General features: G+C 49.5%; 11 protein-coding genes across 11 annotated transcripts; 6 read left to right on the top strand and 5 right to left on the bottom strand.

The window, feature by feature from the left end:
* Positions 1 to 861: 861 nt before the first annotated feature.
* On the top strand, positions 862 to 2,518 carry FSUBG_4545 (uncharacterized protein; the record flags this gene model as incomplete). The annotated part of the gene is made up of 3 exons (XM_036682546.1): positions 862 to 997; positions 1,114 to 1,638; positions 1,692 to 2,518. 3 exons carry the CDS (start codon positions 862 to 864, stop codon positions 2,516 to 2,518), a joined length of 1,488 nt encoding a protein of 495 aa, XP_036539960.1.
* Positions 2,519 to 3,132: 614 nt separating this feature from the next.
* FSUBG_4544 (uncharacterized protein) lies at positions 3,133 to 4,626 on the top strand (the record flags this gene model as incomplete). Its single annotated transcript, XM_036682545.1, has 1 exon — positions 3,133 to 4,626. One exon carries the CDS (start codon positions 3,133 to 3,135, stop codon positions 4,624 to 4,626), a length of 1,494 nt encoding a protein of 497 aa, XP_036539959.1.
* A 443-nt stretch (positions 4,627 to 5,069) lies between these two features.
* Positions 5,070 to 6,282, top strand: FSUBG_4543 (uncharacterized protein; the record flags this gene model as incomplete). The annotated part of the gene is made up of 2 exons (XM_036682544.1): positions 5,070 to 5,443; positions 5,493 to 6,282. 2 exons carry the CDS (start codon positions 5,070 to 5,072, stop codon positions 6,280 to 6,282), a joined length of 1,164 nt encoding a protein of 387 aa, XP_036539958.1.
* Positions 6,283 to 6,349: 67 nt separating this feature from the next.
* FSUBG_4542 (uncharacterized protein) lies at positions 6,350 to 7,381 on the bottom strand (the record flags this gene model as incomplete). Its single annotated transcript, XM_036682543.1, has 3 exons — positions 6,350 to 6,567; positions 6,620 to 7,069; positions 7,144 to 7,381. The coding sequence occupies 3 exons, from the start codon at positions 7,379 to 7,381 to the stop codon at positions 6,350 to 6,352; spliced, it is 906 nt and encodes a 301-aa protein (XP_036539957.1).
* A 2,488-nt stretch (positions 7,382 to 9,869) lies between these two features.
* Positions 9,870 to 11,747, top strand: FSUBG_4541 (uncharacterized protein; the record flags this gene model as incomplete). Its single annotated transcript, XM_036682542.1, has 1 exon — positions 9,870 to 11,747. One exon carries the CDS (start codon positions 9,870 to 9,872, stop codon positions 11,745 to 11,747), a length of 1,878 nt encoding a protein of 625 aa, XP_036539956.1.
* A 275-nt stretch (positions 11,748 to 12,022) lies between these two features.
* Positions 12,023 to 12,901, top strand: FSUBG_4540 (uncharacterized protein; the record flags this gene model as incomplete). The annotated part of the gene is made up of 1 exon (XM_036682541.1): positions 12,023 to 12,901. The coding sequence occupies one exon, from the start codon at positions 12,023 to 12,025 to the stop codon at positions 12,899 to 12,901; it is 879 nt and encodes a 292-aa protein (XP_036539955.1).
* A 212-nt stretch (positions 12,902 to 13,113) lies between these two features.
* On the bottom strand, positions 13,114 to 14,025 carry FSUBG_4539 (RTM1; the record flags this gene model as incomplete). Its single annotated transcript, XM_036682539.1, has 1 exon — positions 13,114 to 14,025. One exon carries the CDS (start codon positions 14,023 to 14,025, stop codon positions 13,114 to 13,116), a length of 912 nt encoding a protein of 303 aa, XP_036539954.1.
* Positions 14,026 to 16,066: 2,041 nt separating this feature from the next.
* Positions 16,067 to 18,527, top strand: FSUBG_4538 (conidial development fluffy; the record flags this gene model as incomplete). The annotated part of the gene is made up of 5 exons (XM_036682538.1): positions 16,067 to 16,204; positions 16,276 to 17,046; positions 17,109 to 17,431; positions 17,476 to 17,832; positions 17,879 to 18,527. 5 exons carry the CDS (start codon positions 16,067 to 16,069, stop codon positions 18,525 to 18,527), a joined length of 2,238 nt encoding a protein of 745 aa, XP_036539953.1.
* A 320-nt stretch (positions 18,528 to 18,847) lies between these two features.
* FSUBG_4537 (uncharacterized protein) lies at positions 18,848 to 19,666 on the bottom strand (the record flags this gene model as incomplete). The annotated part of the gene is made up of 2 exons (XM_036682537.1): positions 18,848 to 19,382; positions 19,431 to 19,666. 2 exons carry the CDS (start codon positions 19,664 to 19,666, stop codon positions 18,848 to 18,850), a joined length of 771 nt encoding a protein of 256 aa, XP_036539952.1.
* Positions 19,667 to 19,888: 222 nt separating this feature from the next.
* Positions 19,889 to 20,366, bottom strand: FSUBG_4536 (carboxymuconolactone decarboxylase; the record flags this gene model as incomplete). Its single annotated transcript, XM_036682536.1, has 2 exons — positions 19,889 to 20,115; positions 20,162 to 20,366. The coding sequence occupies 2 exons, from the start codon at positions 20,364 to 20,366 to the stop codon at positions 19,889 to 19,891; spliced, it is 432 nt and encodes a 143-aa protein (XP_036539951.1).
* Positions 20,367 to 20,756: 390 nt separating this feature from the next.
* Positions 20,757 to 25,208, bottom strand: FSUBG_4535 (uncharacterized protein; the record flags this gene model as incomplete). The annotated part of the gene is made up of 2 exons (XM_036682535.1): positions 20,757 to 24,662; positions 24,720 to 25,208. 2 exons carry the CDS (start codon positions 25,206 to 25,208, stop codon positions 20,757 to 20,759), a joined length of 4,395 nt encoding a protein of 1,464 aa, XP_036539950.1.
* Between the last annotated feature and the right edge of the window lie 923 nt (positions 25,209 to 26,131).

Below are 26,131 nucleotides of genomic sequence, written 5' to 3'. Positions count from 1 at the left end.
TGTCTTATTCGTTACAAACACGGGATTGACTAGAGAAAGCCTGGCCGTGGGAAGAGTACTGTCAGCCGTTTGGTGTTGCAGTAGCGGGTACCTGGTCCCTTCACTTGCAAGGATATTCTTGCAAGTCAACATGGCACTTCATATTTGAACGAGGTATCCGTTAGTTTTTCCAGCTTTTAAAGTGTTTGATAATTCATCTGTCGTTTGTCTAGTAAGCGCAGACCAATTCTCTTGACCGCAAAGATAAGCCGATGCAATATAGCGTGCAATTTGCCGCTGCATGTAAGTAGCCGTGCCTGAACGTGCAGAATCTTAAGACGTGGCTTGGGTACGCCGTTACACTAACAGCGTGAGAATGAAGTCTAACAGTAAAACAGCAAAAGAGACACGACTGCTCGTTTATTCTTAGGTTATGTCAATAACAAGGTGATGTGATTTCGCTTTGGCTCCAACAGACACTGGCGGAAACCGGTGGCTATAAGTTAGAAAGGAACTGAAGTAAATAAAGGTCTCTGGGATAAGTTAATGGGATTGGGTGATCCGGCATACAAGCCGACGCAAGGGGGTTGTGTTAAGTCACAGGAATTTGAACCAAGAGAAAAGAGGAATGACTTGTGTGGCTGTGGAATGCCTAATGTTAATTTGTATGTGCAGAAAGACTCAAAGCCTCATATAGCGTCTTTTTGCAGTAAATTAGCAGACATTTAGAGATTGCGACAAGTCTAGAGGTTCTTCTTAATACGAGAGGAAGGGATGAGATAGTATGATTACCGCTCTACTTAAAGTGTGAAGTTCGTCGTGAACTGTTTCACTGAAATCGTCTTGCTCTCTAATATTCTGAAGGGAAACGTGCGAGCCATTATGAAGAGTCAAACAATCCTCACGACAGTCTTGGGCGCGAGTGGTGTTCTCTCACAGCCAGACCATGGAGCTATGAGCTTTGATACATGGTGTGTTACGTACCTGTCTACCTACCTTGTTCCTGTAGCAAATCCTGGTAAATCAACCGGAGCATCTTCGTTACAACCGACCTTTGCGGGAAACAGCTCAGTGCCCGTGACACGCAAGTGACCCGAGTTATTTGCGAGTTATTGTAGACTAACTGTGTAACAGAAACAGAGCCACAGAGCGAATTGACCGTTATCACTTCAGATTCTGTAACTTTGACTTCAGATGTTGTGTCTTTGACCGACCAAATCACCACAACATCAGGATCCATCGTGAGCAGCGATGCCCTCACTACATCAACAGGCATCATCGAACCACCAGGCCGCACCGTGATCTTCCTCGTCTCCGCTCCCAACACCCGCAAACGGCAAAACACAGACAAGGGTTTCGTCGGAAACAACAACCCATCAATCTGCACCTTTGCTCAAAGCTTCAACCTTGCAGAGGAGCAGCTCTTCATAGATGGCGTACCGTTCTTCTACGACGGTGAAGATTTTAAAGAGCTTGTTGCAGGACCTGCGCCCCCGGCAGGTGCTGTTACAAAACTCTTTGGAACAAATGGGCGGGCGCTACAGGTAAACTTGCCTGGTGTTACAGCAGGATTCTGTCAGGCGAGCGATGGGAGAGTTTACGTGACTTTTACGAGTGGACCGGTTGGGTGTGAAGTTGTGATTTTGGAAGTTTATAATAGTAAGTTGAGTTTGTGAAGTGTTGGTGTGAAGTTGACGCTGATTTGGTATTAGAGAGGCAGTGTCAGAATGGGAGACTTGTTGGTATTGACACAACTACAAGCGCGATTGAGACCGCGACGTCTGAAATCATTAGTTCTGAAAGCGCCACCAGCGTCGAAGGTTCTGCCACGACAGAGATTGTATCCAGCTCTGAAGATATCGTTGCGTCAAGCAGCGGAGCCCAGTCTCAGTCTGTCGGACCGATTTCTCAAACGACTGAGCCCGAAGCATCTACGGTAGCTTCTTCCAGCGTGGCCGAGTCTATCCCAGCCAGCCCAACAACCAGCATCGCCGTGTCGGAAGCCTCTACGCTGTCCCCAGCCTCATCTTCTGTTATTGATGAAACCACCACTGATGAGGTATTCCCAACCAGTGCGCCTTCGCTCGTTAGCACAACCACTGAGGTAGAAGAGTCAACTTCAATGGAGGAGCCAACGTCGCAGGCTTCATCCGAGACAGCGGAGACTTCTGAAAGTAGCTCTGAGGAGAGCACCTCGGCTGCCACGACTGAGGCTGAACAGTCCGCTACAGAGACTACTACCGCTGTGGAGGAGACCACCACCACCGAGAATGAAACAACGATAGAGGCTACTACTGAGAGCGGGACTGAGTCTGCAACGACGACAGAAGATGCAACGACTGTTGTTTCTACCACCGAAGAGAGCTCAGCTGAAGAGACAACAGCCGAAGAGACAACCACAGAAGACATTACAACAATCGAGTCAACAATCGAAGAGACAACGGCCGAAGAGACAACCACAGAAGACCAAACAACAGTAGAGTCAACAAGCGACGCTCCAACAACGACAGAAACTTCCACCACCGCGGGACCGCCATAGAAGGCTACACGTCGCTCAACGAGTTCACCGCAGAAAGCTTCGTAGACTGAATGGAAGCATGATGCTTCGTCCAGGTCATCTCCTACTACTGGTTATGACATTGCTCTCGTGCAGGGGATGATTGACAGGGGTTGTGAGCGTTGGATTGTGGGGTTGATGAACAGGGGTAATTCTATCACTGTTGTGCTTTGTGAACACTACATATTTAATCTGCTTTGGCCTTAAACTTTGCCACGACTATAATTCACTTTGTTAACTATACCATATTATCTAAATACTCTTTCTTAGACCGTTCTTTCATTCTTAGGCTCCAATGTTGAAGTGATTACGAAGCGACGAGCCGCGCGGTTCATCGCCAAACCCTCCGATTCGGCTAACCCATGATGAGACTGAAACTCCGCTACCAAAAGTCCGCCGCTTATTTCTTATTAATCCACCAACATAGACTAGAATCTATGATGTCGACCGATCGCCCGAAATATCCGAAATGATATACTTGCTCCCTCCTTCTTTCTTTCTTTCCTTTCTTCTGTTCATACCCTCTCTTACTGGTTAGCGAGTATCTCCCCCGAGTATAGCTTCCAGTCGCCAATGAACGCGACAACACCATAATCATGCCGTCAGCACAAGATGATACCAACCGACGTCCCGATGTCAGCTACGGCTCCTTTCCGTCTGACACTCCTCCCCAACCCTCAAAGCCAACACAGCCCTCCACACGCGCCCTCGCTCCCGATCTCCTCCGCGGCCTGCTAATGCTGCTTATGGCAATGGACCACATGGCCCTCGCCCTAAACACATGGTCCCACGGCACAGGCCGCGAGACAGAAGCGGACGGCGTGCCCATCAAGCGCTGGAATCGCACGCCTGCCTATATCATCCGGACGTTGACGCACCTCTGCGCACCGGGCTTCACGATGTTGCTGGGAATAGGCGTGGTGTACCTTGGACGATCGCGGAAGAAGCTGGGCTGGTCGAGTGGTCGTATTGCGAGGTACTTCTTCATACGGGCTTTTGTTCTCACGGCTGTGAATGTGGTGCTGGGATGGGTTATCACGGTGGGAAAAGTGTGGTTTATGAATTTTGTGCTGTTTTCGCTGGCGGTGGATTATTTGCTTGCGGGATTGCTGTGGGTTGCTATGGACTTTACGGAGCCGTGGCTTGCGAAACATATCCCGAGGAAATCCTCCGATGAAAGTGAAGCGCTCCTTGGAGGAAGTGAGTCTTCGGACTTTGGAGAGACTGTCTCTTGGCATGTTCACAATGCGCTGCTTGCGGTGTTGGGTGTGGTGACGATATGGTGGAATATCTGGCTCTCACCTACACACGGCCACTGCACCGTCAGCGACCATTCGTCTTCTCTGACAATTCTATCAGCTGGCCAACCTGGACCGACAGATAGTCCTGCTATTTCCCATAATCCCTGGTTCGGAATTTGGTTCTGGACTACCTTAACAGACCGAGTTCAATCGGTGTTTCCACCCATGGCTTGGGTATCGTTCGCGATCCTAGGTCTTCTATATGCGCGTATCGACGTTGCTCGAACGTGGAACTCTCTTGTCGCAGCGCTGTGCAACACCGCCGCTGGGATATTCTTCCTCATAATCTTTGTGCTCACGCGCGTGTTACACTTTGGAAATCTCTCCGAAGACTGCCTCCAAACACCCGAGCACATCGCGCATCCCGACCAGAACCAATACCTCGTCTCAGTACAGTCCTTCTTCTACATAATGAAGTATCCCCCCGACGTCGCATTCTGGGCCTTCACTTTAGCCGGAAACCTGTTCTTACTAGCTTTCTTCGGCGGTATTCCTACCAGTGTCGCTAAGCGCTTCACGATGCTGTTGGACTTTGGTAGAGCGGCGCTGTTCTTCTACCTTGCGCATTTGTTCTTCGTCTTTATCTTTGGTGGAGTCATGGTTGGTTGGTTTGGGCATGAAACTGAGAACCATGGACAGATGGATCCGGACTCGAAGCGAGGTATTGACAACGTTTTTGCATACCTCGTTATTTGGGGGTTTTCGATGTTGTTGCTGTGGCCTTTGGTGAGGTGGTATGGTAGGTTCAAGGCCACCAAGCCAGCTGACTCCATTTGGAGGTTCTTCTAGATCTCTGTATAATTATTGCTGTAAAATATGATAGACTTTGTATAAAACGATTTCAAGATCAATTATTGTAACTAAGGGAATGAACTGCATTCTCTGGTTCATGCCATCAGTCCCCACGGCCTGCCCTGCAAACCTAATGGATGATAGTGATTGGGTTTGCGTACCAGCCCTTACTGAGCTTGAGACCTCTATCCTAAGTAATAAAAGACTTGCTAGACTTAATATAATTCAATCCAGATTTAGTGATTGAGTATAGATTTGGGGGAGCTCAGAACATGTATTTTTGACATCTTGCTCCAATGTCAGATGCTCACTGGGGACCTTATCCATGCATGACACTGGATCCTGATGGGGCTGACTGTATCCAACACGCTCACCTCAAAACATCATCATCTTCACCTCTTCATCCCCAATCAACCCAAACCTCATTAAACACAATCAAAATGACATCTCCCAATATCTCCTCCCGTATACCCACGCTCATCATCCTCTCCATCCTCACAGTCTTTGGCTTCGACGCGCTCATTCTCCAACTCGACCGCAACGGCTACACCTCCATGCTAAAATCCATCACCCACGACCCCCTCCCACGCTTCCTCCCCGACACTAACCGCTTACTCCTCAAGCAGTACACTGGAATAGGACCAGTTGATGACTTTTTCGCTTTTTCGAACGTTATCTGGGCGAACGTAACTGATGGCTCAAGGCCTGAACTTTCGCTGTTTACGTTTTGTTTCGGGGCGCAGTTGATTGCGTTTTTCGTGGTGTTTTTGGTTGAAGCGCAGAGGGTGCTTGCGTGGAGTCCGCTTGTGCTAAAGTAAGTTGTTTTTGAGAATTGAGAATTGATGTGCTGACGATGGATGCAGTGGTGTCTTTTGGGGATTTGCCGTGCAGAGTCTTGGGTTTGGATTCGTTGCGCCGCTTTACTTTGTCATTCACTTGATCTTCACAGCTGGATCGTCAAGGTCTGAGAGTGTTCATATTCGCGACTACTTGTGCCTTCACACGGTTGTTCCGTCTTTTCTTCTCGGATACATCGTGCCGTGTATTTTCATGGCATATCCATTCTCGAACTTCAATGTGCGACAGTGGTCTAATGCAGTCTGGTCTATTGCTCCAGTCTACATCTTTACCCTTCAAGCGGTATTCACTGTTGTTCTGAAGAGGCTGAGTGTTGGACAGGATGCGTACAAGCCAAAGGTCGTGCTAGACAAGACTGCTCTATCGCATGCCTATAGCTTTGCATGGAACGTCGCTGTCATGGGCCAGATGACAACCTACGCCGTCCTCATCACAGCAAGTCTCCTCCCAGGTCTCTTCCCCGATGGTGTAGCGGCCTCATTGAACATGAACAGGGTCTTCATTCCCGACGCGGCGCCTCATTCTTACAAACCCATGTCCAGTGCCGCAGCGGCTATTCACAACTTTTTGATCTATGATTTTGCAACTGGGTCTGTGGCGGCGCTTGCGTGGGCCCTGCAGCAACTGCTGGAGGTGAAGCCTGAGTTGAGGGTTGGAGAGGAGAGGACTAATATCATGCGGGGGATTGCTACGAGTGTTTTGCTGTCGGGGCCGGGAGGGGCGGTCGTTGCGTTGATGCAGCATCGTGATGAGTCTGTTCTTAGCGCTGAGGGCAAGGCTGAGAAGATTCAGTGAACGATGGTGATAGATGGGCGTATGTAAAAATTAAGGGCAAGTTGGTGATAGGATCAATTCTGTTTATCTAAGCCTTTTCTTCTCTGTTCTCGCCAAGGGGGACATCCAAGCCATGACGTCCCTTGTATCCCGACACCTCAGCTGGTTTCCATCCGCCATTCTGTAACAGAGACTCATCCTTGAGACGATAAACCTCGACCTTGAGGGGCCGACAGCATTTGATCATCTCCTCCTCACTATCCTCTCCAAAGCCCCAAAGCGACAAATCCCCGCCAGGGCAAGTACCTACAACAATTAGCAACTCTCGACTCATATCACATCTCGAACGTGCACTTACTCAAAGCCATAAGAAGATCCTGCTCCGCCAAAAACTCAATGTAATCACCCTTCTCCGCCGGACACGGATTCATAAAATACCTCCCCTGCTCATCTAACCCCGTGACTTGAAAGATATTAATCACATCATGAACATCCCCCTCATTCAAGCCATACGGTAACACCGCGCGGGTGAGGTTAGAATGACACTGGAAGTTATACTGTCCTCCGCTGAGAACAGTGTTGATGTACGGGTCACATCGCGTGCCGAGAAGATCATGCACTCGACCTCCGTGCTCATCTGTGCCATACCAGTCTAGAGTATCGGTGATTATGGTGGTCAAAGGTCGCATGTAGGGGAGATTGGACCAGAGACGGTCGTACGTTGAGACATGTGAGGCGTGGAGTTGTTTGGTGCGGGAAGCCCAGAAGCGTTCACGCGGGTTATGAGCGTTCCAGATATTCAAGTCCCCTGTCTGTGTAAGTGAGATGTCCACCCCATTGTCTTCTCGTCGCCCCTCACCCAACAACTTCAGATAGCCTTACCAACCTGCGGCCCCTCAGGCGTGCTGATCTTGACGATACAGCCGGCTGGAGCTTTCCATGCTTTTCCAGATCGAATTGGCAGAGTGAATTCCTCGATGAGTTCACGCGGCGCTTCGCGGATGGAAGTGTACAAGCTCTTATCGACGGCGAGGACTGAGCCTGGGGAGGGGAGATAAGCTGGGACGGGCTTCTTGATGGGTTTTCTGTTTGCTAGACGCTCAGCTCCGTTGGGAGACATGATGGTTTTGAGATGATTTGTTAGAGCAGAAAGAGAAATTTCGTGATGCGAGGAGGAGAGTGTTAAGTAATAACGATCTCTTGGCTGTTCTAAGTGGATACTTTATCGTATCTTGGGCTCTATTGATTGCATCAGGCTGATTGAGTTACAAGAAGGCGCGAGATAAAGTAGGCACCTATCTTTAGTCTGGAAGTACTCATAGGGCGTGCATGGAATTAACTCATTGAGCATTAATAATCTGCGCTTTTGGCCAAGGTAGACTTTGGACTGCATGTTGCTTGTGGATGATGCGATTTCGGAGGTGGATCGGCATCGCGAAGACTTGCCGATATTGACCATGTACGGGAAATGGAAACTTGCCGTAAACGCCCCAGAGTACGATCTGAGATTCTCTCAATACCTTATCCTATCGATCTGCGGGCCTACTATCTAACTAGTCTTTATTGCAACTGTTTGCAAGTCTTTTGACAGACCAAGGCATGTACTGTATGTCTGGCTCTGTTGCAGAACCAGCGCCGCTGGGCTTGCCCCTCATTATCTCATTACCCCTCCACCGCCTAAGCTCAAGAACCCGCCAGAACTTCATCTTTTGTGTTTACTTTCGGATCCAATCTAATACACGAAGATCACGGGTATTCGCGACGACGCGCCATTGAATTGAATAGTGCCTGGTGGCCGTCGAGAACGGTTTTTAGAATAAGGACCCGAAATAAAGGATCTGTCGACCGCGCGCCAAAAATGGTCGCGCCGGATGAGCGCGTCGCAAACGAGCATATTGACTACCGAAGCCCTTCACGATGCGCCCGAAGACGACAGCGATCACAAGTACGAATACAATGATATAGCCATAGCTACCATGCAATCGACATATCGAACCCAATGAAAGATGGGTACAGGAAGCTCCAATGCGATAGTGATCTGGACCTCCACGTTCGTCCCAACTTCGAGAGCGTAAACGATGAAGGACACCGCAGCCCAGGACGTTAGCCACGGCGCTTCCATAGCTGAGAATTGGGCCTTTAATACTTCCGAAAGCGTTCCAGACTGCACGGATCCATTTTGAAGCTCGTATCTACGACGATGCTTCGCAAGTGCATGCCTTCGCTGTGCGGACCAGTGCAAGAGTACTCCCACCTGACGTTGTCGGCAACAAGACCTTCTCGCGAAAGACCACTCGCGAATGACCAATGACAATTTAGCTCGAACGACGCGAACTCGGTCGATACAACATTATCCCATAATCCTTCCTTGTCATAAGCGCACCGCCGCGAATGGTGCCATGTCGTCAGTCTCGACAAAGACGCACAGCTTCTTCGACCGACGCCATGCTAGGACGAAGATACGGGTTTTTGTACTGAACCTCAGTACATTGGGTGATTTCCTGTTATTCATACCCAACGATCCATGAGCTATTGGTGGACGAGATCGGGGGAGTGCGATCTCTGTGCCATCCTAGCTATTTCTGCTCAAGTTCTGCTTCGACTTCGGAACAAAGAGACACATGGGGTTACAGGAATGGTCTGTAGAAGCTCGAAACATCGACAAGAGAATGGTCCAGGCTTTGTTGATCTTGGCAATTGCCCGGGAACAATCTGGCTAGCGTGATGTTCGGGATGGCAGCTGTACCGCAGCTACCATGGCAATGTTGATCAAGCAGCGTATGCTCTTAGGCGATAAGCAAATGTAGCGATCGGGTAACAATACAAAGTATCAGTGGTGATTACAAGAGTGTAGGAAGCAGTGTTCCGAAGGGTCGGCATTTGTCTTGCAGCGCAATGGCCTTGATCTTATTGTTGCTTGGTCTACGTACCTACTGAACTTTTAACGTAAGGCATCCCATCCTCGGAACATGAGACCTGTCTTCCTCGGGCTTTGGATGAAGGTGACTCGAAATGACCTTCAACTATTGGTAAGGTCAAGACACTATTGTTTGACGGCCCAATACTTTTGGCGGATGACCGCCATGTGGCTTTATAATGTATCAGGTTTATTTAAACAGGAATTGTCACATACTAACTTAGCTAACTTAGTAACCATTGGTCGGGAATGTCCCAATTGCCGTGATACTGTGAATCCGTCACACTCGATGTTGGCGTTGACTCAAATAATCGGCGATAAACTGATTCCCTCCCTCAATCAATTGAACTCTTCAATACTTGTACTCTACGACAATAATCCACAGCCCTAGATAAGGACAATTACGCAATCCAATTTATCGAATATCTTTAAGTTTAGCTCTATTTCCACTATCGATCACCGACTGAGACACCACCAATCACCGTCCCATCTTGTCAAGGGAGACATCATCATTCGACCCTTGCACCACCCCTCTGGAATGCTTCCAAGACAGGGGCTCATTCCAGAAAAAAATGAACATGATAAGAATTGCATGTCATCATCCTACAACTCCCTTGCGTAGGGCACGAGTAACCTTATAGACCCCAAGGGTCCTCTCCGATCTGCGCTTTGTCATGTGCAAATCGCAATCATGGTTGTCATATCGGGCTCTCCTTGGGCCAAAAGACTGGGTTTTCTGGTTATTTCTATAACTATTCTGCTCTGGTGGTATGTTTACTGTGTGCCGGGGGTTACAGATAATGTTCAGCCTGCGACGACGAAATCGAGGACGAACGATGCGAAAGCGATACCGGTGGCTAAGAAGGTGGAAGGGAAGAGTGCCAAGGGTGTGAAGGCGGCGAAGGATGAGAAAACTGGCGAGTCTGTTGATAAGAAGGGAATTAAGACGTTCCGTTCTTGGAGTAACTTTGACATCGTCAAGCCCAAAAACGACCACACCTATGTGTATCGTCGGTTCAAGAGCTCGCCGCATAAACCACCACATATCGAATGGAACCCCAATGGAAAGCCACTCGCAAAGGGATACGTCTTCATCACACCGCAGTCCAGCGGCGCCGAGAGGGGTCTTGTGCAAGCTGCCTCGTTCATCATGAAGCAGAACGCAGAGATGATATACGCCCACGACGAAGAACCCTACGATTCTGCGGGTCTTCGTGTGCAGACCGTTCACAACGAGCAGTTCCTTACTCTCTGGCGCGGCCACCGAAAAATGAGCCATGGATTTGGAGAAGTCATCGTTATGAATAGCGAGTACGAGAAGACGGTTGTTCACCTCGATGCTATCATCACCAATATGTATGGTCAAAAGTTCCTTAGTGGGCTAGACTTTCACGAGCAGGAATTGACCACGCGAGGAACTATTCTCGTCACGGCTTACAACACGACGATGTACAACCTTACGCGAATGGGAGGGTCAGAACACGGCTTTGTGACCGACTCTCTATTCTTTGAGATCGATATCGAAACGCAGGAGATTCTCTTTAGCTGGAGCGCCCTCGACCATTTCTGGCCTGAAGACTCCATGCTTCCACTGATTTCATCCTCTGGCTACGGCGGGCCGAAGAATCCATACGACTTCTTCCATCTGAGCTCTATACAAGCCGTCAACCACGATTCATTCCTCATCAGCAGTCGAAACTTCTGGTCCGTGTATCTGGTCTCACGCTCAAATGGTAGGATCCTTTGGGAGTTGAGAGGGAATACCAAGGGAGGAGATTTCGGCGCGTTGCCGCACCATGGACGATTCCGGTGGCAGAACCACGTTCGCGCGCATAATGTCACGTCGAGGGAGATGATCCTCAGTATGTTTGACAATCACAACAGTCCGGAGGATATGGGAAAGACGTATTCGCGGGGTTTGCTGCTCAAGTTGAAGCTGCCACCGCATCCAGATGAGAAGCCCGAGGTTTTGCGTATTCTCTCGCCAGATCGTGCAAAGATCTCGCCTGAACATGGAAGCTATCAACTTGGATTGAGTAATGGGAACCAGTTCATGAGCTGGGGTGCAGGTGGTGTCGTCCACGAGTACGGCCCCGACGACGGCCACGATCTCCGCTGGCAAGCCCGCTTCGGCTACGACGAGTCCATCACCAGCTATCGCGCTTTCAAAGACGTTTGGACAGGCACACCCTCGAAATGGACGCCCGCCCTCGTCGTCGAAAAGCGCGAAGACACCGTGATGGGCTTCGTGAGCTGGAACGGCGCAACCGACATAGACGCCTACCACATTTACCTTGCAGAACCAGGCACGGAGCTCAAACCATTGGGTGAAGCCAAGGTTTTGGGCTTCGAGACGGGATTCGATCTTGGTGTTAAGTACAACGAGACGAATTGTATCATGGTTGCTGCTGTGAGGAAGGGACAGGAGATTAGACAGTCGAATGTTGGGTGTATTGAGGGCAAGACGTTTGTTTCGACGATTGTGGACTCGATGGGTAAAGCGACGGGAGATTCTGTTGTTGAGAAGACTACGTTGCAGAAGATTATGGGGTATTTTTCGCGAAGTTGATGAGAATGAATTGTATTTTATTGCGATGCAAGCATGTTGTTTTGTTAGTGTTCAATGAAGGGACTCAGCTCATTTCCACCATGGCCCAATGTGGGCGTTGATTATGGCGCTACTTTCAATAGTCTAGATACAAAGCGATAGTTCACCCAGTTAGTGGTAATTATTACTTGAAGAGATATAACAAGAGAGGAGTTTACATTTAAGAATAAATATAGACTCAATTACTGTCTCTTCTCCCTTCTTTCTCGTTGCATTTGTTCTGACATCATCACCAAATGAGATTCACTCACCCTGCACTGCTTCTGGCGCTATGCCAGCTTGCTGCAGCATCGCCATGCAAGCCCTCTTCATCGGCCACCTCCAATGCTCCTACGAGTACCGACAACGAGTCCACATCATCTGCGACAGAAACATCGACGGCGCTCTCGGTGGAAACAGGCTCATCTACTATCTCTCATGATGCGACGTTGACTGCTTCTGAGACCACATCGACCTCCGCCTTGTCGATCTCCACGACTTTGGTGTCAACTTCAAGCGCAGAGCCTACAACTACACTCGACGCGACAACAGATTTGTCAACAACCTTAGATGAGACCACGACCACTTTTGAGAGCGAGACGTCTGCTACCCTCGTCTCGACTACCACCGCCGAGGCTTCAACCACTACATCAGCAGCCCCCGAAATCCCATCCAACCGCGTCATCAACCCCGGCTTCGAGGATGCCTCAGTCTCCCCCTGGGTATCTATGTCCGGGACTCTATCCCGGATAGCATCCGATGTCCACACTGGCAGTCAATCCGGTTTCTACAGCGGCAACACCCCCATGAGCGCAATGCAGGGCGTAAAACAGTTCATCGAGCCAACCTGGATCACGCCCGGCAAGAGCTACAAGTTCTCCGCCTGGGTGAAGGTTACAAACACTGTTAACTGTGGTTCCCCCACGATGGTTTGTGGTCAAGGCGTGGGTCAAGGCACGACTAGTTCGGTTGGGTCCATCCAGCAGACTGGGGACTTTTATTTGGCCAGTGTGACGTGCTCTTGGACGCAGGCTCAGTGGGAGGCCGGACCGAGTGTGCAGATTAGGGGTTATTGTACGGCACTTTCTTTCTTTGTGGACGATGCGACTCTGGAGGAGGTTGAGACCTTGGGGTGAGAATGACAATGCCTTATTGGTGCTGGGACCGAGGGAACGGGGAAGATCAGAGCGATTGCAGTATTTATTTCGACTGTTCTAAGTTTAATACATAGATAAGGACAGAACGGCAGCCAACGCAAGTTGCTGCCGAGTAACATAGACTTTATGTAGATTGTAAGTACCAAGAATACTCCAGAAGACATGGACCCAGACGTTGAGTACCACAGTGACTACCGCCTGAACGGCTCATACTGGCCGGTTTGAGGATTGTATATACTAACAAAACTAGAAGAAGAGCTCAAGGAAGTATTGAAGCTCTTGTAAGTCCTGTTAGTCCGTGGACGATGATGCGCTAGCGTAGGAGGTCTTCTCTGCTGGTAGTAGTGTAGTGGTGGTGGATACTGTATGTATGACTGAGTTCTGTAAGGGGACTGAGGGTAATGATAGTAAGGTCCGCGATTCCTGAGATTCGCATAAGACGGGAGATATGGTGGTGGTTGTAAATATTTCGGGGGTGTCCGAGGCGGCTGATACTGAGGAGGGGGCTTTGAAGGAGTGGCGATGACGCTTTCAACATCTGTCAGATCATCTGTAGAGATTGTAGCTAGTTGCTTTGGGTGGAATAGGCTGAGGAGAAGTGTAACGAGGAATATGAATCCTGCGTCGAAGATGTAGAAGTAGATTTCCGTGGCTTGAAGAATGCCGAGAGGACCGGTGGCGTACTCGATTACTCGATAAACAGACCGAGCGATTACAAGGCCACAAGAGATATAAAGAACGATGATCCAGCGTTTCCAAGGTATGGTCAAATTGGTGCTCATGCGAGATGGGTTGTCGATAACGCGGCTGTGCACGATATGCAAAACAGAAGTGAAGAAGCCGAAGAAGTAGATCTGGAAAGCAAGACCACCAATGATGATAAGCTGGGCTGTTCTTTGCTGACTGACCGAAGTGGCATTTATCAAGATGCCAGCACCTATATCATATGAGTATACGATCAAGACGGGAAAGGTGATCTTACCAGTGAACTGTGCTGCCAAAGCGACCAAATCTCCAAAGATGAAGACCTTCGGGATTACTTTGACTGGAACCAGTGCATAAATATCTGCATCCAGAATAACGATAATTTTGCTTAGAATCATATAGATACTTGCAGTAATCAAGCTCGGACCTAAAAGAAACGCAAAAGTCTGAATAGCAATAGGAACGAAAGTCCAGTCTGGAGATTCAGAAGCTGATATAGCACGACAAGCATATCCGAAAGCCTCAACTACAAAGGTCAGCACTCTCTAGTCATTAAACATCCCTCATATTCGACCCAAGGACAAGCTTAACTAACCGGTACAACCTAAGAGGAACGGTATGAAAAACCAAGTCCTACATCGTATCATCTGCAACAAACACACCACCGTCGAAGCAGAAAACAACCCAAGAGCAACAAGAGAAAGAATAAACGAAGGATGATAATGGTACAGCTCGACTGCTGCCATGGTGTGAATAAAGCCTTCAAGGCTTGAACGAGAGTGAGCCCGTGAGTGAGGAGGTAAAACAAAATGACATTTTTCCGAAGCAAGGCTGATGTTTGGTCTCGGAAGGGTGGTTTAAGGCTTTATTGCCATGGGGAAGTCTATTAATAACCTTGATATGGTTTGTGATTATCTGGGGGTGATGAATGCGGATGGGATGCTGCTTGCGGGTGACCCACTGGCTGGATGCAGATGATAATGTCTCACTTCGACCACGCTCTGTGGTAGTGAGACAGATGAGATAATGAAGATTACTAGAAGCGTTTACTGATGCATAGGACTAAAATATTTAGTTTGTGATTACGAGGGGATCGAGCTGTGTGTACTTGAACCGGCGTTTTGTTTCTGAGCTTGCGGGTCGAGCCGAGATATGTCTTCGATCATCGCGAGATGAGGTCCTTGGTTTCTCACGATGGAGCGGGAACTTGGGAGTAGCTGCAGAGCTAATGATTCTAGATTGGGACTAGACAGTCCTTGTTTATGTATAGTACAGGATAAATCTTGGCATCGTGAGGTCATGTAGATAAGGATGCCGAGACTTGGTTTTACTGAGGCCGGGAAACCGTGTAGGCAGTGAAGGAGGATCAAGACAGAAGCATTTCCAGAATTTAAGATTGGGGTTTATGAGTCTTGTGAATTCTGATACAGAACATAAATATCTGGATTCTCATGATAGTGTACATAAATGCAGGCCCTAGCATTTTGAGTTTTTGAACAGATAATCAAGGTAACGTTGAGCACAAGGATGACGCAGGGGTGTTGACAAGGTTAATTGTACGACTAGGATTTGGGAACCTTATGGCTTATTGGGATAGAAAGAAATGTAGTATTCATCGAATAACATTGTGGCATTATCGAGATACCCTGACGATGTTTCTCGCTGGATTTCAACACGTAGGCAATTGCCAGCAGTCTTGAATAAGGCCCAGGAAATGATTGGCCAAGATACTGAAGTAAATTGAGATACATGTAGTTGTTAACACCTATTAGAACATCAGAAGTAAATGAAGTTCTCGTGAAGGTTAAATAGTTAGCGGAATGCATAGGCCAATCGTATCCTGGAGCTTATCTGCGGATCTTAAGATCTCGGGTATCGTGGGGTTGAGAACATATGTCCCTGGCATGCCCTTTGGGTAAGAAATACGATACCCGTTTGTTGGCCAGAACTTGTCAGCATGAATCACAACTTCAATAACAACTAAAAGTCGAATCAGAATGCCATCGTTGTCTCTTGTTACAAGTCTTTGTGTTTCATCAAGCACGTCTTAAACCCGAGTCATAACCGATGTGCCTGATCCTTTCCCCAAACAGCAAAGCGTGGAAAAAGAGGCTGGCTGGGTGATGTCAGAAACAAGACTAAGCATCCCTCCCGTCGAATCAGATCCCAGCACGGGAAAATATCTCAACCTGTCTCTGGCTTACCGATCCGATCCTCAGGGAGGCTTGTCAACTCCACGATCGAGATATTCGCCTTAGTGGCCGCCCCCTGGTAAACAACGAGAAAACTCACGCTCCGCATTCAACGTCCTACGCCCAAGACACGCTGGGGCTGAATGTACCTGTAGGGCAAGTGCACGTCCAGGGGACTGTCGCACCCTTGGACGGTCAACTAACTAGTTAGCTACCACCACCGCGGAACTGGGGCGTTCTTAACGTCATGCCGTACAAGACTCTGCTTCCTGCACCTGATACTTCGAGTGATCCTGGGGGTCAGGATCAAGACACGCGCGTTGCTAGGCGGAGGCGGGCCAACAGGCCTAACGCCTGCGAGAACTGCCGCCTGAAAAAAGCCCGTGTAAGTCAACCAAGTTTCCCGCCGTATAGTACCTATCTCATGTCTGACCCACTGCTGATGCTGTTACCCAGTGTGATGGTAAGAGACCAAGCTGCTCCAAGTGCGAGAAATGGGGAACGACGTGTGTTTACAGCAGTGACCACCTCGGCAATGTCGAGCGTGAACTCAGAGAGCATCGTGACATCCTCGAGTTCTTACTGTCGCTTCCCGAAGATGAAGCCCTCGCTACTCACAGACAGCTTAGAGGTACGAGCAACCTTTCCGATGCACTGTCGTCGTTGCAGGGGAGTATGCATGGCAGGCTTCAGCCCTCCGGCATACGGACTGCGCAGGCCATGTCGCCGCCGACGTCGTCAGGTCTTGAGTTTGAGCTGACGGTCCGGCATGGTATGGCCTACCCTACCTTGTTTCCCCTGGACCTACCGTCCTTGAGCGCCGATCCTAGATTGAGACCTGTTCAGCGCTCGTCTCAAGGGCTTTTACTCGATGGGTCGTCGCCGTCTGACACAATGTCCCCATCGACATCATCTAGCAATGAGCAGTCTGTACCTACACCGAATCCCCAATCGCTTGAACGTCCTCGCATAAAACAAGAGGAAGACGTCGCTGCCCCTCACCGGGAAAAGTACTGCGATGAGAGGTTACACCAACTGCAGATTGGGTACTGGACTGGCGTGTCTATTGACGACGAAGTCGCTGCCAGCGCCATCTCACTGTACCTGCAGGGCAATCACTCTATATTTGGGTTGTTCGACCCATACCTTTTTATACACGACCTCGTTCACCGCCACCATCAGTACTGCTCACCCTTTCTGGTAAATGCCCTGCTGGCCCACGCCTGTGTAAGTTGCCACTCGCCACTCGCCACATGTTATTCTCTTAGACTGATATTGATCCGCCATAGCAAGCTTACTCTGTGATTGACGAAGCTGTCGGCGCTTTGAGCCAGGACTTTATGAGAGATGCTGGCGTATTATGGCGCGCTGAGCGATCATCCGACTCTTTAGTCAACGTCGCTGCCATTCTCATGCTCAGTGTCAGCTGCCATCTTGAGCAATCCAGTGTTTCGAGCAATGATCTTCTTGACGATGGCCGCGCAATGGCGGAGCGGTTAAAGCTCTTTGGCATACCGCACACACCAGAAAACGCAGCATCATTCGATAGATTAGACCCCGACACCAAACGTGCAATGGCCCATACAGCCTGGGGAGCATACAGCTACCTAACGTATGTACCCTCCTCCCCATTCTGACGTCCCACTAACACCTCAGACTAAACACATTCTGGGTCCCAACCAAACCCATCGCTTTCCCACCAATGTTTCCCGTCCCCGGACGGAGCAGCGAGGACACGATAGATGAAAGGTTAGCAGTTCACTGGCCGGCACACTTCATCCCTGACTATGCAGGAAAAACATTTCAAGCGCTATGTGAGCTCTGGACCATAATGCAGGAGGTCATAGCGGTTTACTTTGCGCATCACGGTGATACTGCTGCTGCTTCGATGAGGATTCCTTTGGCGTTTGTGGAGGCCAAGTATCAAAAGATATTGACCTTTACGGATTCGTTACCGCCGGAGATGTCGTCCCTTGACCCAGGGAATATGCCTGATCATGTTTTGGCGTTCAAGTCCGTAACGCGTCCCAAGGTTGAGAATGCTACTGACGATATGCAGTATTTTACTACATGTTGCTATCACGCACCTGTTTCACACCTTCATCATGGATCCAAGCAATCAGAATCTCAACCCGGCGCTGTTAGAGTCTCCCAAAGCAGCATTGCGAGCATCAACGAACCAGCTCCAGCGACTCATCCTCATCAGCCGCCTCTACCATCCCCACGCTCACTCTCTCAGCGTTCTGAGCTCGGCAGTCGTGCACGTCAGCAACACCATAATCCGCGACGCCGCACTGCGCAACCATTCCATCCAAGCCCCCAGCCTCGGCAAAAAGCACCGACGCCGCGGTAGTAATGAAGAAGCACACTGGCACTTCTACTTCCTCGTTTGTCTAGCAGCCTGCCAAGATCTCGGCGCTTGCTTCCCCGTTTGCGAACCTATTGGAAAGGGGCTTTTAGCTATGGCCATGAGAGATGGGAGCATGACTGCTGCTGAAGCAAACAAACTCATGCGTGCGTTGGAGGCGCCGAAGCAGGTTGCACCACCCAGTAAAGACGAGAGTGGCACATTTGGAAGTTGGGTTTTGGATTTTGATCTTGAGGCTTCGAAGCCTGGTGATGGACATATTAGGAACTTGGCTGCTCAGTTTGAGGAGTTGAGTATGCATAATGAGTTTACAGAGGGAGGAGATTTTGTCGTGGAATAACGGGATATATGGGTAATGAATACGATTGATACCCCGGCCTTTGAGCCAACGAGAGGAAATACGATAACATAAAAGCAAGGCGAACACGGACATTTTGGTTACTTACTCTAAGAAGAATACACACATTGGAGTATCTCTTAGGCATTCTTTGAATCTTGCGAGGAGCTAGGAAGGATATTGATATCTTATTTCCCTGTCCAAGATGAGGAGATTTTGACAACTGGGACAACTTGGCTAGGTGTAGAAGCCATGATCTTGAGTGGCCTTTTTAAATCTTGTGTTTACCCAAATAAAAAAAGTATACAGCACAGTCTACGGAACTAACAGCATCCACCACCATGATCATGACTATGCTCATGAGCCTTCTCAGCATCTCTCTCACTCAACCCCTCAGCCTCCTTACTCACACAACTAACATGAAAAGCCGCCAACTTCACCAACCCCGGAATCTCCCTCAACAACCCAATATTCTCCTTAAAATCATCCGTCTCCCGAAACTTCTGATGCGCCTCAACACTCGGCCATCCAATAAACGCCGCCATCATACTCCCCGTCTTGCCCTCCTCTCCTCGGATGGGCACGTCGTTCTCAACACTCCATCCGTAGCTGATGCCGCGCCAGTCACGGGATGTCTTTAGTGCTACGCCGGTGAACTCCTCGAGACGGCGGGTGGCTGTGGCGCGGGCTGCGACGTCGTAGTCTGAGGGGAAGAATGCTAGGAGGACTTCTGTTACGGGGGAGCAGTCTTTGTTGAGGACGTCTTCTGGGGGGAAGGGGGTTAGGGTGACGTGTTTGTTAATGGATTTTGAAAAGTCCACGATGGGTTTGAGAGATTCGATGATAGGGCCGTGATCACTGGAGTGTATTAGTACTAGCCAAAAGATGAAGTAAGTGTTGACTTACGCGGTCTTGGGATAATTCTCATGATCTTCCAAAGTCTCCCAGTCAAGAAACAACCATAGCGTAGAAGGATTCTCAACCTCAACACCAGTATAAACTCGTCGAGCACCAGGCTGTTTCAATGCTGTCTCAAGGACATTTTGATATGTTTTTGCCGCAGCTGATTCATCAAAAACATTAACGCCCTCGTTGAGGGTAACGTATGAGAACTCCGTTACGTTTTGGATTTTAGAAGCCATTCTGAAAAAGATTTTGTGAGGAAAGGGTATATGATACGAGTATGATGTTCATCTATGAGGAGGGGTAAATAAGGTGATGGCATCTGGTGGGGTCGAACACGTGCTACTTCCGTTAACCCGCATGGAACAAGGGAAGTCATCGCCTCGTTGATATAGTCGAGTCAGTTCAACGCCTCAAGGGTAAAAGGATATGAATGAACTTGGATAACTATAGCCATTGGATCATTTGTCACTTGAACCACTTGCATCACCTCCAGCCTGTGCCTTAAACTCATTGATAGCCTTCTCCGTAACCCTCATAGCCTCAAGCCCAACAGGAGCACCAAGATAAATCATCGACTGCAAAACCGCCTCGCGAATCTCAATCTCCGTCAAGCCATTCCGCATAGCTCCCTTGGTATGCAGCGTCAATTCCGGCCATGCCTTTTGCGCCGTCAAAAACGCCAAAGCTATAAACTCGTCAGAAAGGTGGTTTGATATAATCGCATCACCTACTGAGAAGACTTCTCTGCTTTCTATCAAGACCAGGTCGAGTCCATACGTTTCCCCAAGCGTATTCTGTGATGAGCTCTTGTGCGGGTTTCCAGTATTCGTTGTCGAGACTTGCGACTGCTTTGGAGACGTATTCTTCGCCAAGAACTTCACCGCGGACTTTGAGGCCCTTTTTGAAGCCTTCGCTGAATTCTTGATTTTGAGACATGATTTGAGATTGTGAAGTGAATGTAAGATGTTGATGCCAGAGGATTGAACTGTCTGTTGATGTTATATACTTTGAGGACGGAGGTCCTTCTCCGTGTCCGGGGACTCCGCAACCGGAGCACCCGGCTGTGAACGGCGGGGCCGGCCGGATACAGACCCTGTAACCCAGGATGATATCTTACTCAATGTAATTGTCTTCATACCCCCGCATAGATCTATGGTAGCCGATTTAGAGTTGGGCATATGGATGACGTTCGAAATGTGCATTGTGGTATTGTATTAAGAGAGACGACGTAACTACCTTATAGACTAACATCCGATAGACAAATAAACACTTTATGTACATGCGAAGGAAATCGTAGCTAGGCGATCGCCTTCCTCCATTCCTCAATTACTTCTTCACTTCCGTTTGTTGTTTTGTGTCACTACCCTCCGCTGGGTTACCTGCTCTCAGCTTTGCATTTGGCTTCATCTGAGATAGCTCGAACTTGTAGAAACCCTCGAGCACCGTATGCGGACCCATCTCCAAGGGATAGTCTGAAGGCGCTGACTTCAAGTTGTACGGAACGAACTGGGGTAGGTACTCATCATCATCTCCAGGCAGTGTATACGGCGCCAGATTAGGCTGTAGCCATGACCACTCGCCCTTGTCCGTAAGGGCAGGAATACATGCTTCAGCCGTAGTCTGGTTCATAGGCTTCTTCCATGAATCGAGACTGGTGTCGATACCTGGAAGGTCTGATCGTGTGAGGACGGGTCCACCGCGCAAGAGAATGCGTAGCTTCTTGAGGGTCTGGTCAATGATCCACTGGGGAAGCTTGAGGGTTGTTGATGGTAGAATACCCGTGGCGATATGAACGGGCTGGTAAGGGTCGACGATAGCGCCGAGGACAACGGTCGAAGGATGGTTCCAGATGCCGCGATGGTAAGCTGCTGCTGCGTCGTACGCTTTGGCGTATTCTTTGGTAGGATCAGGTATGCACTTGGAGGGATCGACATGCATAGGCGAGAGATACACCTTGCTGGAGCTAGGAGAGGCGAACGAGTCCGGTTTCTGGTTATCACCCGCGACGATGTTACGTCCTGGATAACCGAACTCGGTGTAGACGCAATTGATGTCGGGGACTTTGTTTGCAACGCGGTCTTGAGGCTGTGGAATGGGAGCGGGTTCGATGGGTGTAGATGGCTCTGGCGATGGAGGAAAGTAGCCGATAAGTCCATCACGCAGATTCGACTTGTCGCCAAGAAGAACCTCAAACTTGTACTCGTCAAGTTTAATCTCCTCCTTCTTCAACAAGTCCTGGTAGCTCTGCGACTGCATCACAGGCGTGGCAAGTTCAAGGTTCATACCGATATTGACAAGCGCAAGCGGTCGTCCCACCATATTGAGCATCTGCGCATCACCAGTCAAAGGGTCGTTGTAAATATTCTGGCATGCATCAGCAAGCATTGCCCATAGACCAACGAGGAACTTGGCATCAGACATGCGCTTCATGAGCTGTTGAAGCTGCGACGACTCATTGGCTGCTTCCGACATGTCACCCTCGGCGTAGTGAACCTGCCAATATGCCTTGCCGTGGATATTATCCGGTACCAGAGCTTCGCCCATACTTTCACCGGCGGCATTGTAGACTTGAATGCCCATCGTGCGGAAGTCAAGCATCAACCAGCCCCAGACAGGATCCTCGTACTCGGTAGTCGGGCGCCAGACATGATGTCTCCGACCAATACCTCCTTCATAATCACCACTGAAAAACTGCGTTGTCTCGTGGTGAGCAGCAACGTCAGCGGAATTCACCACAAATTGAACGTTGAGTCTGGCGTCTTGATTGATGCGGTGACCGAGCTGGAAGAATTGCGAGCGATGCTCTTCATCTAGTTCCACACTGTTGGCAAAGCCTCCGCCCTCTGCTTCGTTCGGTTGACACGCTATCGTGCGGCCGAGGCAGGGATACAGAGGCTTAGCCTTATTGATGACGTCTGGAGTGTGGATTGGCGAGACGACCTGGCCGAATTTATCGACGATGTTGAACTTTGTGAAGCGTGCTTGGCCGTGGGTAACAGGCTTGAAGTCCCGCTCTGCTTTGTCAATAGAGCAAACGTCTTCTCCGAAAGGCGTAACGTCGTGGCCGTTTTCAGACTCCAGCAGCGCGTTTAGAAGCGATGTCTCTTTCTCATTACGAGGGGGATGCGTATCGGATTTATATGGCGAAACGTGGATTCCACCGTGAAGAGTGAGAAGCTGATCCGTGAAACCGTCGAGATTTCCGGATACGAGATTGAGACTCTTCAGGGCCTTCTCTAGCTGAGAAAGAATCGCTGTCTTTCCACCTGCTAGGCCTGCCTTCTCGAGAGACTCGTTATCTAGCTTGTCCAGAAGCTGTTGCGCCAACGTTGTCATGGCCCACTCAGCATTGGGACGTAGAATACTTCGTCCGGAGACAGTACGCTTGTGTAGATCCATCATGTCGAATGAAGAGATGTTGACTCCGGGAGCGATTCTGTAGTCTGCAGTACCATCGCTTAATCTCTGCAGTGTCCAGAATCGCTTGGGCAGATGGTAGTACTCAATCTCCCACTCTAGGAACAACACACGGCATGGTTGCGTATCATTCCAGTGAGTGTCGGCTTTGTTGTAGTAAGCAGGTCTAGGCGCCTTCATCTTCTCTGGATCGCCGATACTCAAGGCATACGCCCACTCTTGCATTAACGCATCAACTCCGACACGGACCCATCCTGGTGCTGTGTAGTTGAGAGCGTTGAGGCTGTCCAGAGACTCAAACAAGTCTGGAAGTCGCATGAGGCCCTTGTTTGACTTTTGTGCATCGGTGATCTTCTTGACTAGTTCTGGATTCTGGAAAAAGAGCTTCATGCCGTGAACCATGCAGAGCTGATGATTCGCATCGCCTGACTTGGCTCCCACCAGCTCCTTCAACCACTGCTGTACGAGCTCAGCGCCCTGCTTTCCAGTGAATGGCAGTGAGCTCAGTGGTCTAGCCTTGTTGTTCTTCTTGACAAGAAACTCTGAAGGCCACGCTGTACCAAGCCCGCCCATGATAATTGAAGGAGACGTGCGGCTGAAGAACTCTGATCGAGCAGTAGCGTGCATCCTTTCAGGATCGGCAGGTACTAGGTCCTGATTATACCTGCTGCGCAACTCTTTGACGGTCTTCAAAGCTGCTAGATCTTCGCGGATTCTCTTGCTGCATTCCGCGCGAATTGAAGGCTCTGCCCATCGACCTCCTGTTACACGGGCCCGACGCTTCCACCACTCGCAGAAGAGGCGATGACGAAGGTATCCTTCCTGACGGTCCAGAGCATCTATGTAAGCTTGGAACCTGTCCGCTTTGAGCAAGGCTATCATTTCTTTCGCGGTAGGAAGACGCAGTTCCTTCATCTTGTTGGGGTCAATGGCCTGGTCATTTCCATCCGCCGAGACATTGTCATTATTGAAGCGCCATTTCTTGCCTCCATCTGTAGGCTTGAAACCCGCTCTGAGGTTCTGCGGTACGTGAGCGTCGAGAAGTCCGCCTTGACCGGATTGTCCAATTGCCATCTTCATCTCGTCGATGAGCGCAATCCAGTCGCTGTTGCTCCAGGGCTTGCGCTCCTGTTTCTGATTGTCGCCTTTCTCTTCCACGGCGATAATTTCCTCTGGCAAAGCATGAAGATAGGCCTCGAGCGCTTCCAGGGAGTCTGACCCCATAGCTATAGGCTGCTTGCTGCTCACGTTCCTGGCGATATTGAGCGCCTCAGACTCTTTGGGTGGTGCATTTCTTGTCCACTTAACATTGTACATGGCACCGTGGGTAATAGATCTTCTCTCGTCATGCTGCGAATGAAATGTCGAATGATAGCCAAACACAGCGTAAGAGATAGTCGCAGACGCAGGCTGGATAGTTTTACCAGCGCTGTCTTTCCATGAGACATCGTCGTGAATGGAGAAGATATTTGAGTTGTGATGCTGGAAGTCTGCGAACAGAGGGTTCGCAGAGTCCAACAAGGTTAACGGCGAGTGGTAAATGCCATTGGGATCAGGGTCATTCCAGTCATCGTCAAATTTGCGTCTCATACCCATAAACACATCGACCTGCTTTTCCACTGAGACTTTCTGGTCAATGAAGGGAGAAGCCTCTGTCTCGACATCGAAAGTATCGTCTGTGGAAGGGTCAAAATGTCCGCCAAAATGGCGGATGCGATTGCTCTCAACTATGAAAGCCGCCAACGCAGGAGCGCCGGGTTCAGAAGCTTCAGTGATGCATCTGAAGACTATCCAACGATCTGGCAAATGTGTTTGCTGTCACTGGTCAGTCATGACTGTTTCGACACAATATTGGATAATTGCTACACTTACTGCGACATCGCCTGCCTTCTCATCGTCAGTATCCTCCGTTTTTCCATTACGGAAATGCTGCGGCAGCGTCCAATGGAGATAGACGCCCAATCGCTCTTTGCGCAACATGCCGTCATAGACATTTTGATCATTCTTATCAATTTCCGGTCTTTTTGTGATATCCGCAATTCGAGAGTTTGAGTACCATGGATACGCGCCGTCAATGTCGACATTGGGGATTGCATCTGGCGCTGAGAACTCTCCCGACAGGAATGACGAGTTGTCAGGTCTACTTAGTGGTGCGATAAAGTGCTCTTTGTTAAAGATGTGCTGATTGAGAATGAAGGCATCGAGGTTCATGGACCAGCAATCAATGTCTGTGGCCTTCTTGATGGGCTTTTGTGGTTTGGGGGCGTCTGGCGTCTCCAAGTAAATTGGAGTTTCTTGCTCATCTTCTGACACATCTGCTGGGTCGACTGCTGGAGTTTTAGAAGCCATCGTCGTTGTCATTGTGAGAGTATGCGCCAACAAACTTGATGGAGAAGGGACAGTGGTTTGGTCGTATGTTGGCGATAGTGAAGATGGTCGTTATGGTCAATGGCGAGTAATCAACCTCAAGCTTTCACATACCTACCTACCTCACTGGCAATCAGATGCGCAGCACTAGATACCCTGTCAGTTCTAGCCATCACTAGTATCTAATAGCACGGAAGCAACACTCGTAAGATGCTAGCTAGAGCTCATCCAGCTTGCGATACGCGACTGAGACACACAGGCCGAGGCCCAGTTACCAACCACTCTTTCAGGGTCCGGTCCTCAAGTCATCAAACAGTGCGGCACACACGGTATACTTATGTCCCTCAGCGGAACATTTCCCCCAGAAGCCTACGGGAAGAACGGCAACACACTACCAAATGCTTGGTTAGCGTCTCCCTGTTTCCCCTTATAGCGGCTGGCTGAACGGCCACTAGCGGCCCGGGAGCTGGGACGCTCGCTAAGAAACGCCTAGTCCCAAGGGCTAGCTCAGGGCGTGTGCATCGATTTGCCTCTGTTGCTCAACCGAAACGGAAACGCCGTATCCGCTCAAGTTCTAAACGGGCAAGTTCCCAGGCGCGTGATTTACTATTTCGATAGTTTTGATGCAGGTCTCATGTTCTAGTGATCTCAGTTATATTCCGCTTGGCAGGGGATAGATGCAGCCAACAAGGGCTCGAGTCTAGACACGAATCGCCTTTGAAAAATCGCACGCTCCAAGGCGAGATTGGCACCATGGCCAAGGTGATTGCCATTGACAGGCTTGCTTCGTGTAAGCTCTGGGGATCCTGTGTTGTGAAGCCTTCATTCTCATTCCATATCAAAGGCACCTAATCAATTCTGCAGTTGAGCTTGGCCAACGGGTCTTCATTGAACATTTTGCTGCCTTTCTCATCGTC

The sequence above is a fragment of the Fusarium subglutinans genome (assembly GCF_013396075.1).
Source record: "Fusarium subglutinans strain NRRL 66333 chromosome Unknown NRRL66333_c0000041, whole genome shotgun sequence".
NCBI classification, from domain to species: Eukaryota; Fungi; Ascomycota; class Sordariomycetes; order Hypocreales; family Nectriaceae; genus Fusarium; species Fusarium subglutinans.
Note: the sequence above shows the minus strand (reverse complement) of the source record. Positions and strands in the feature narration are given on the sequence as shown.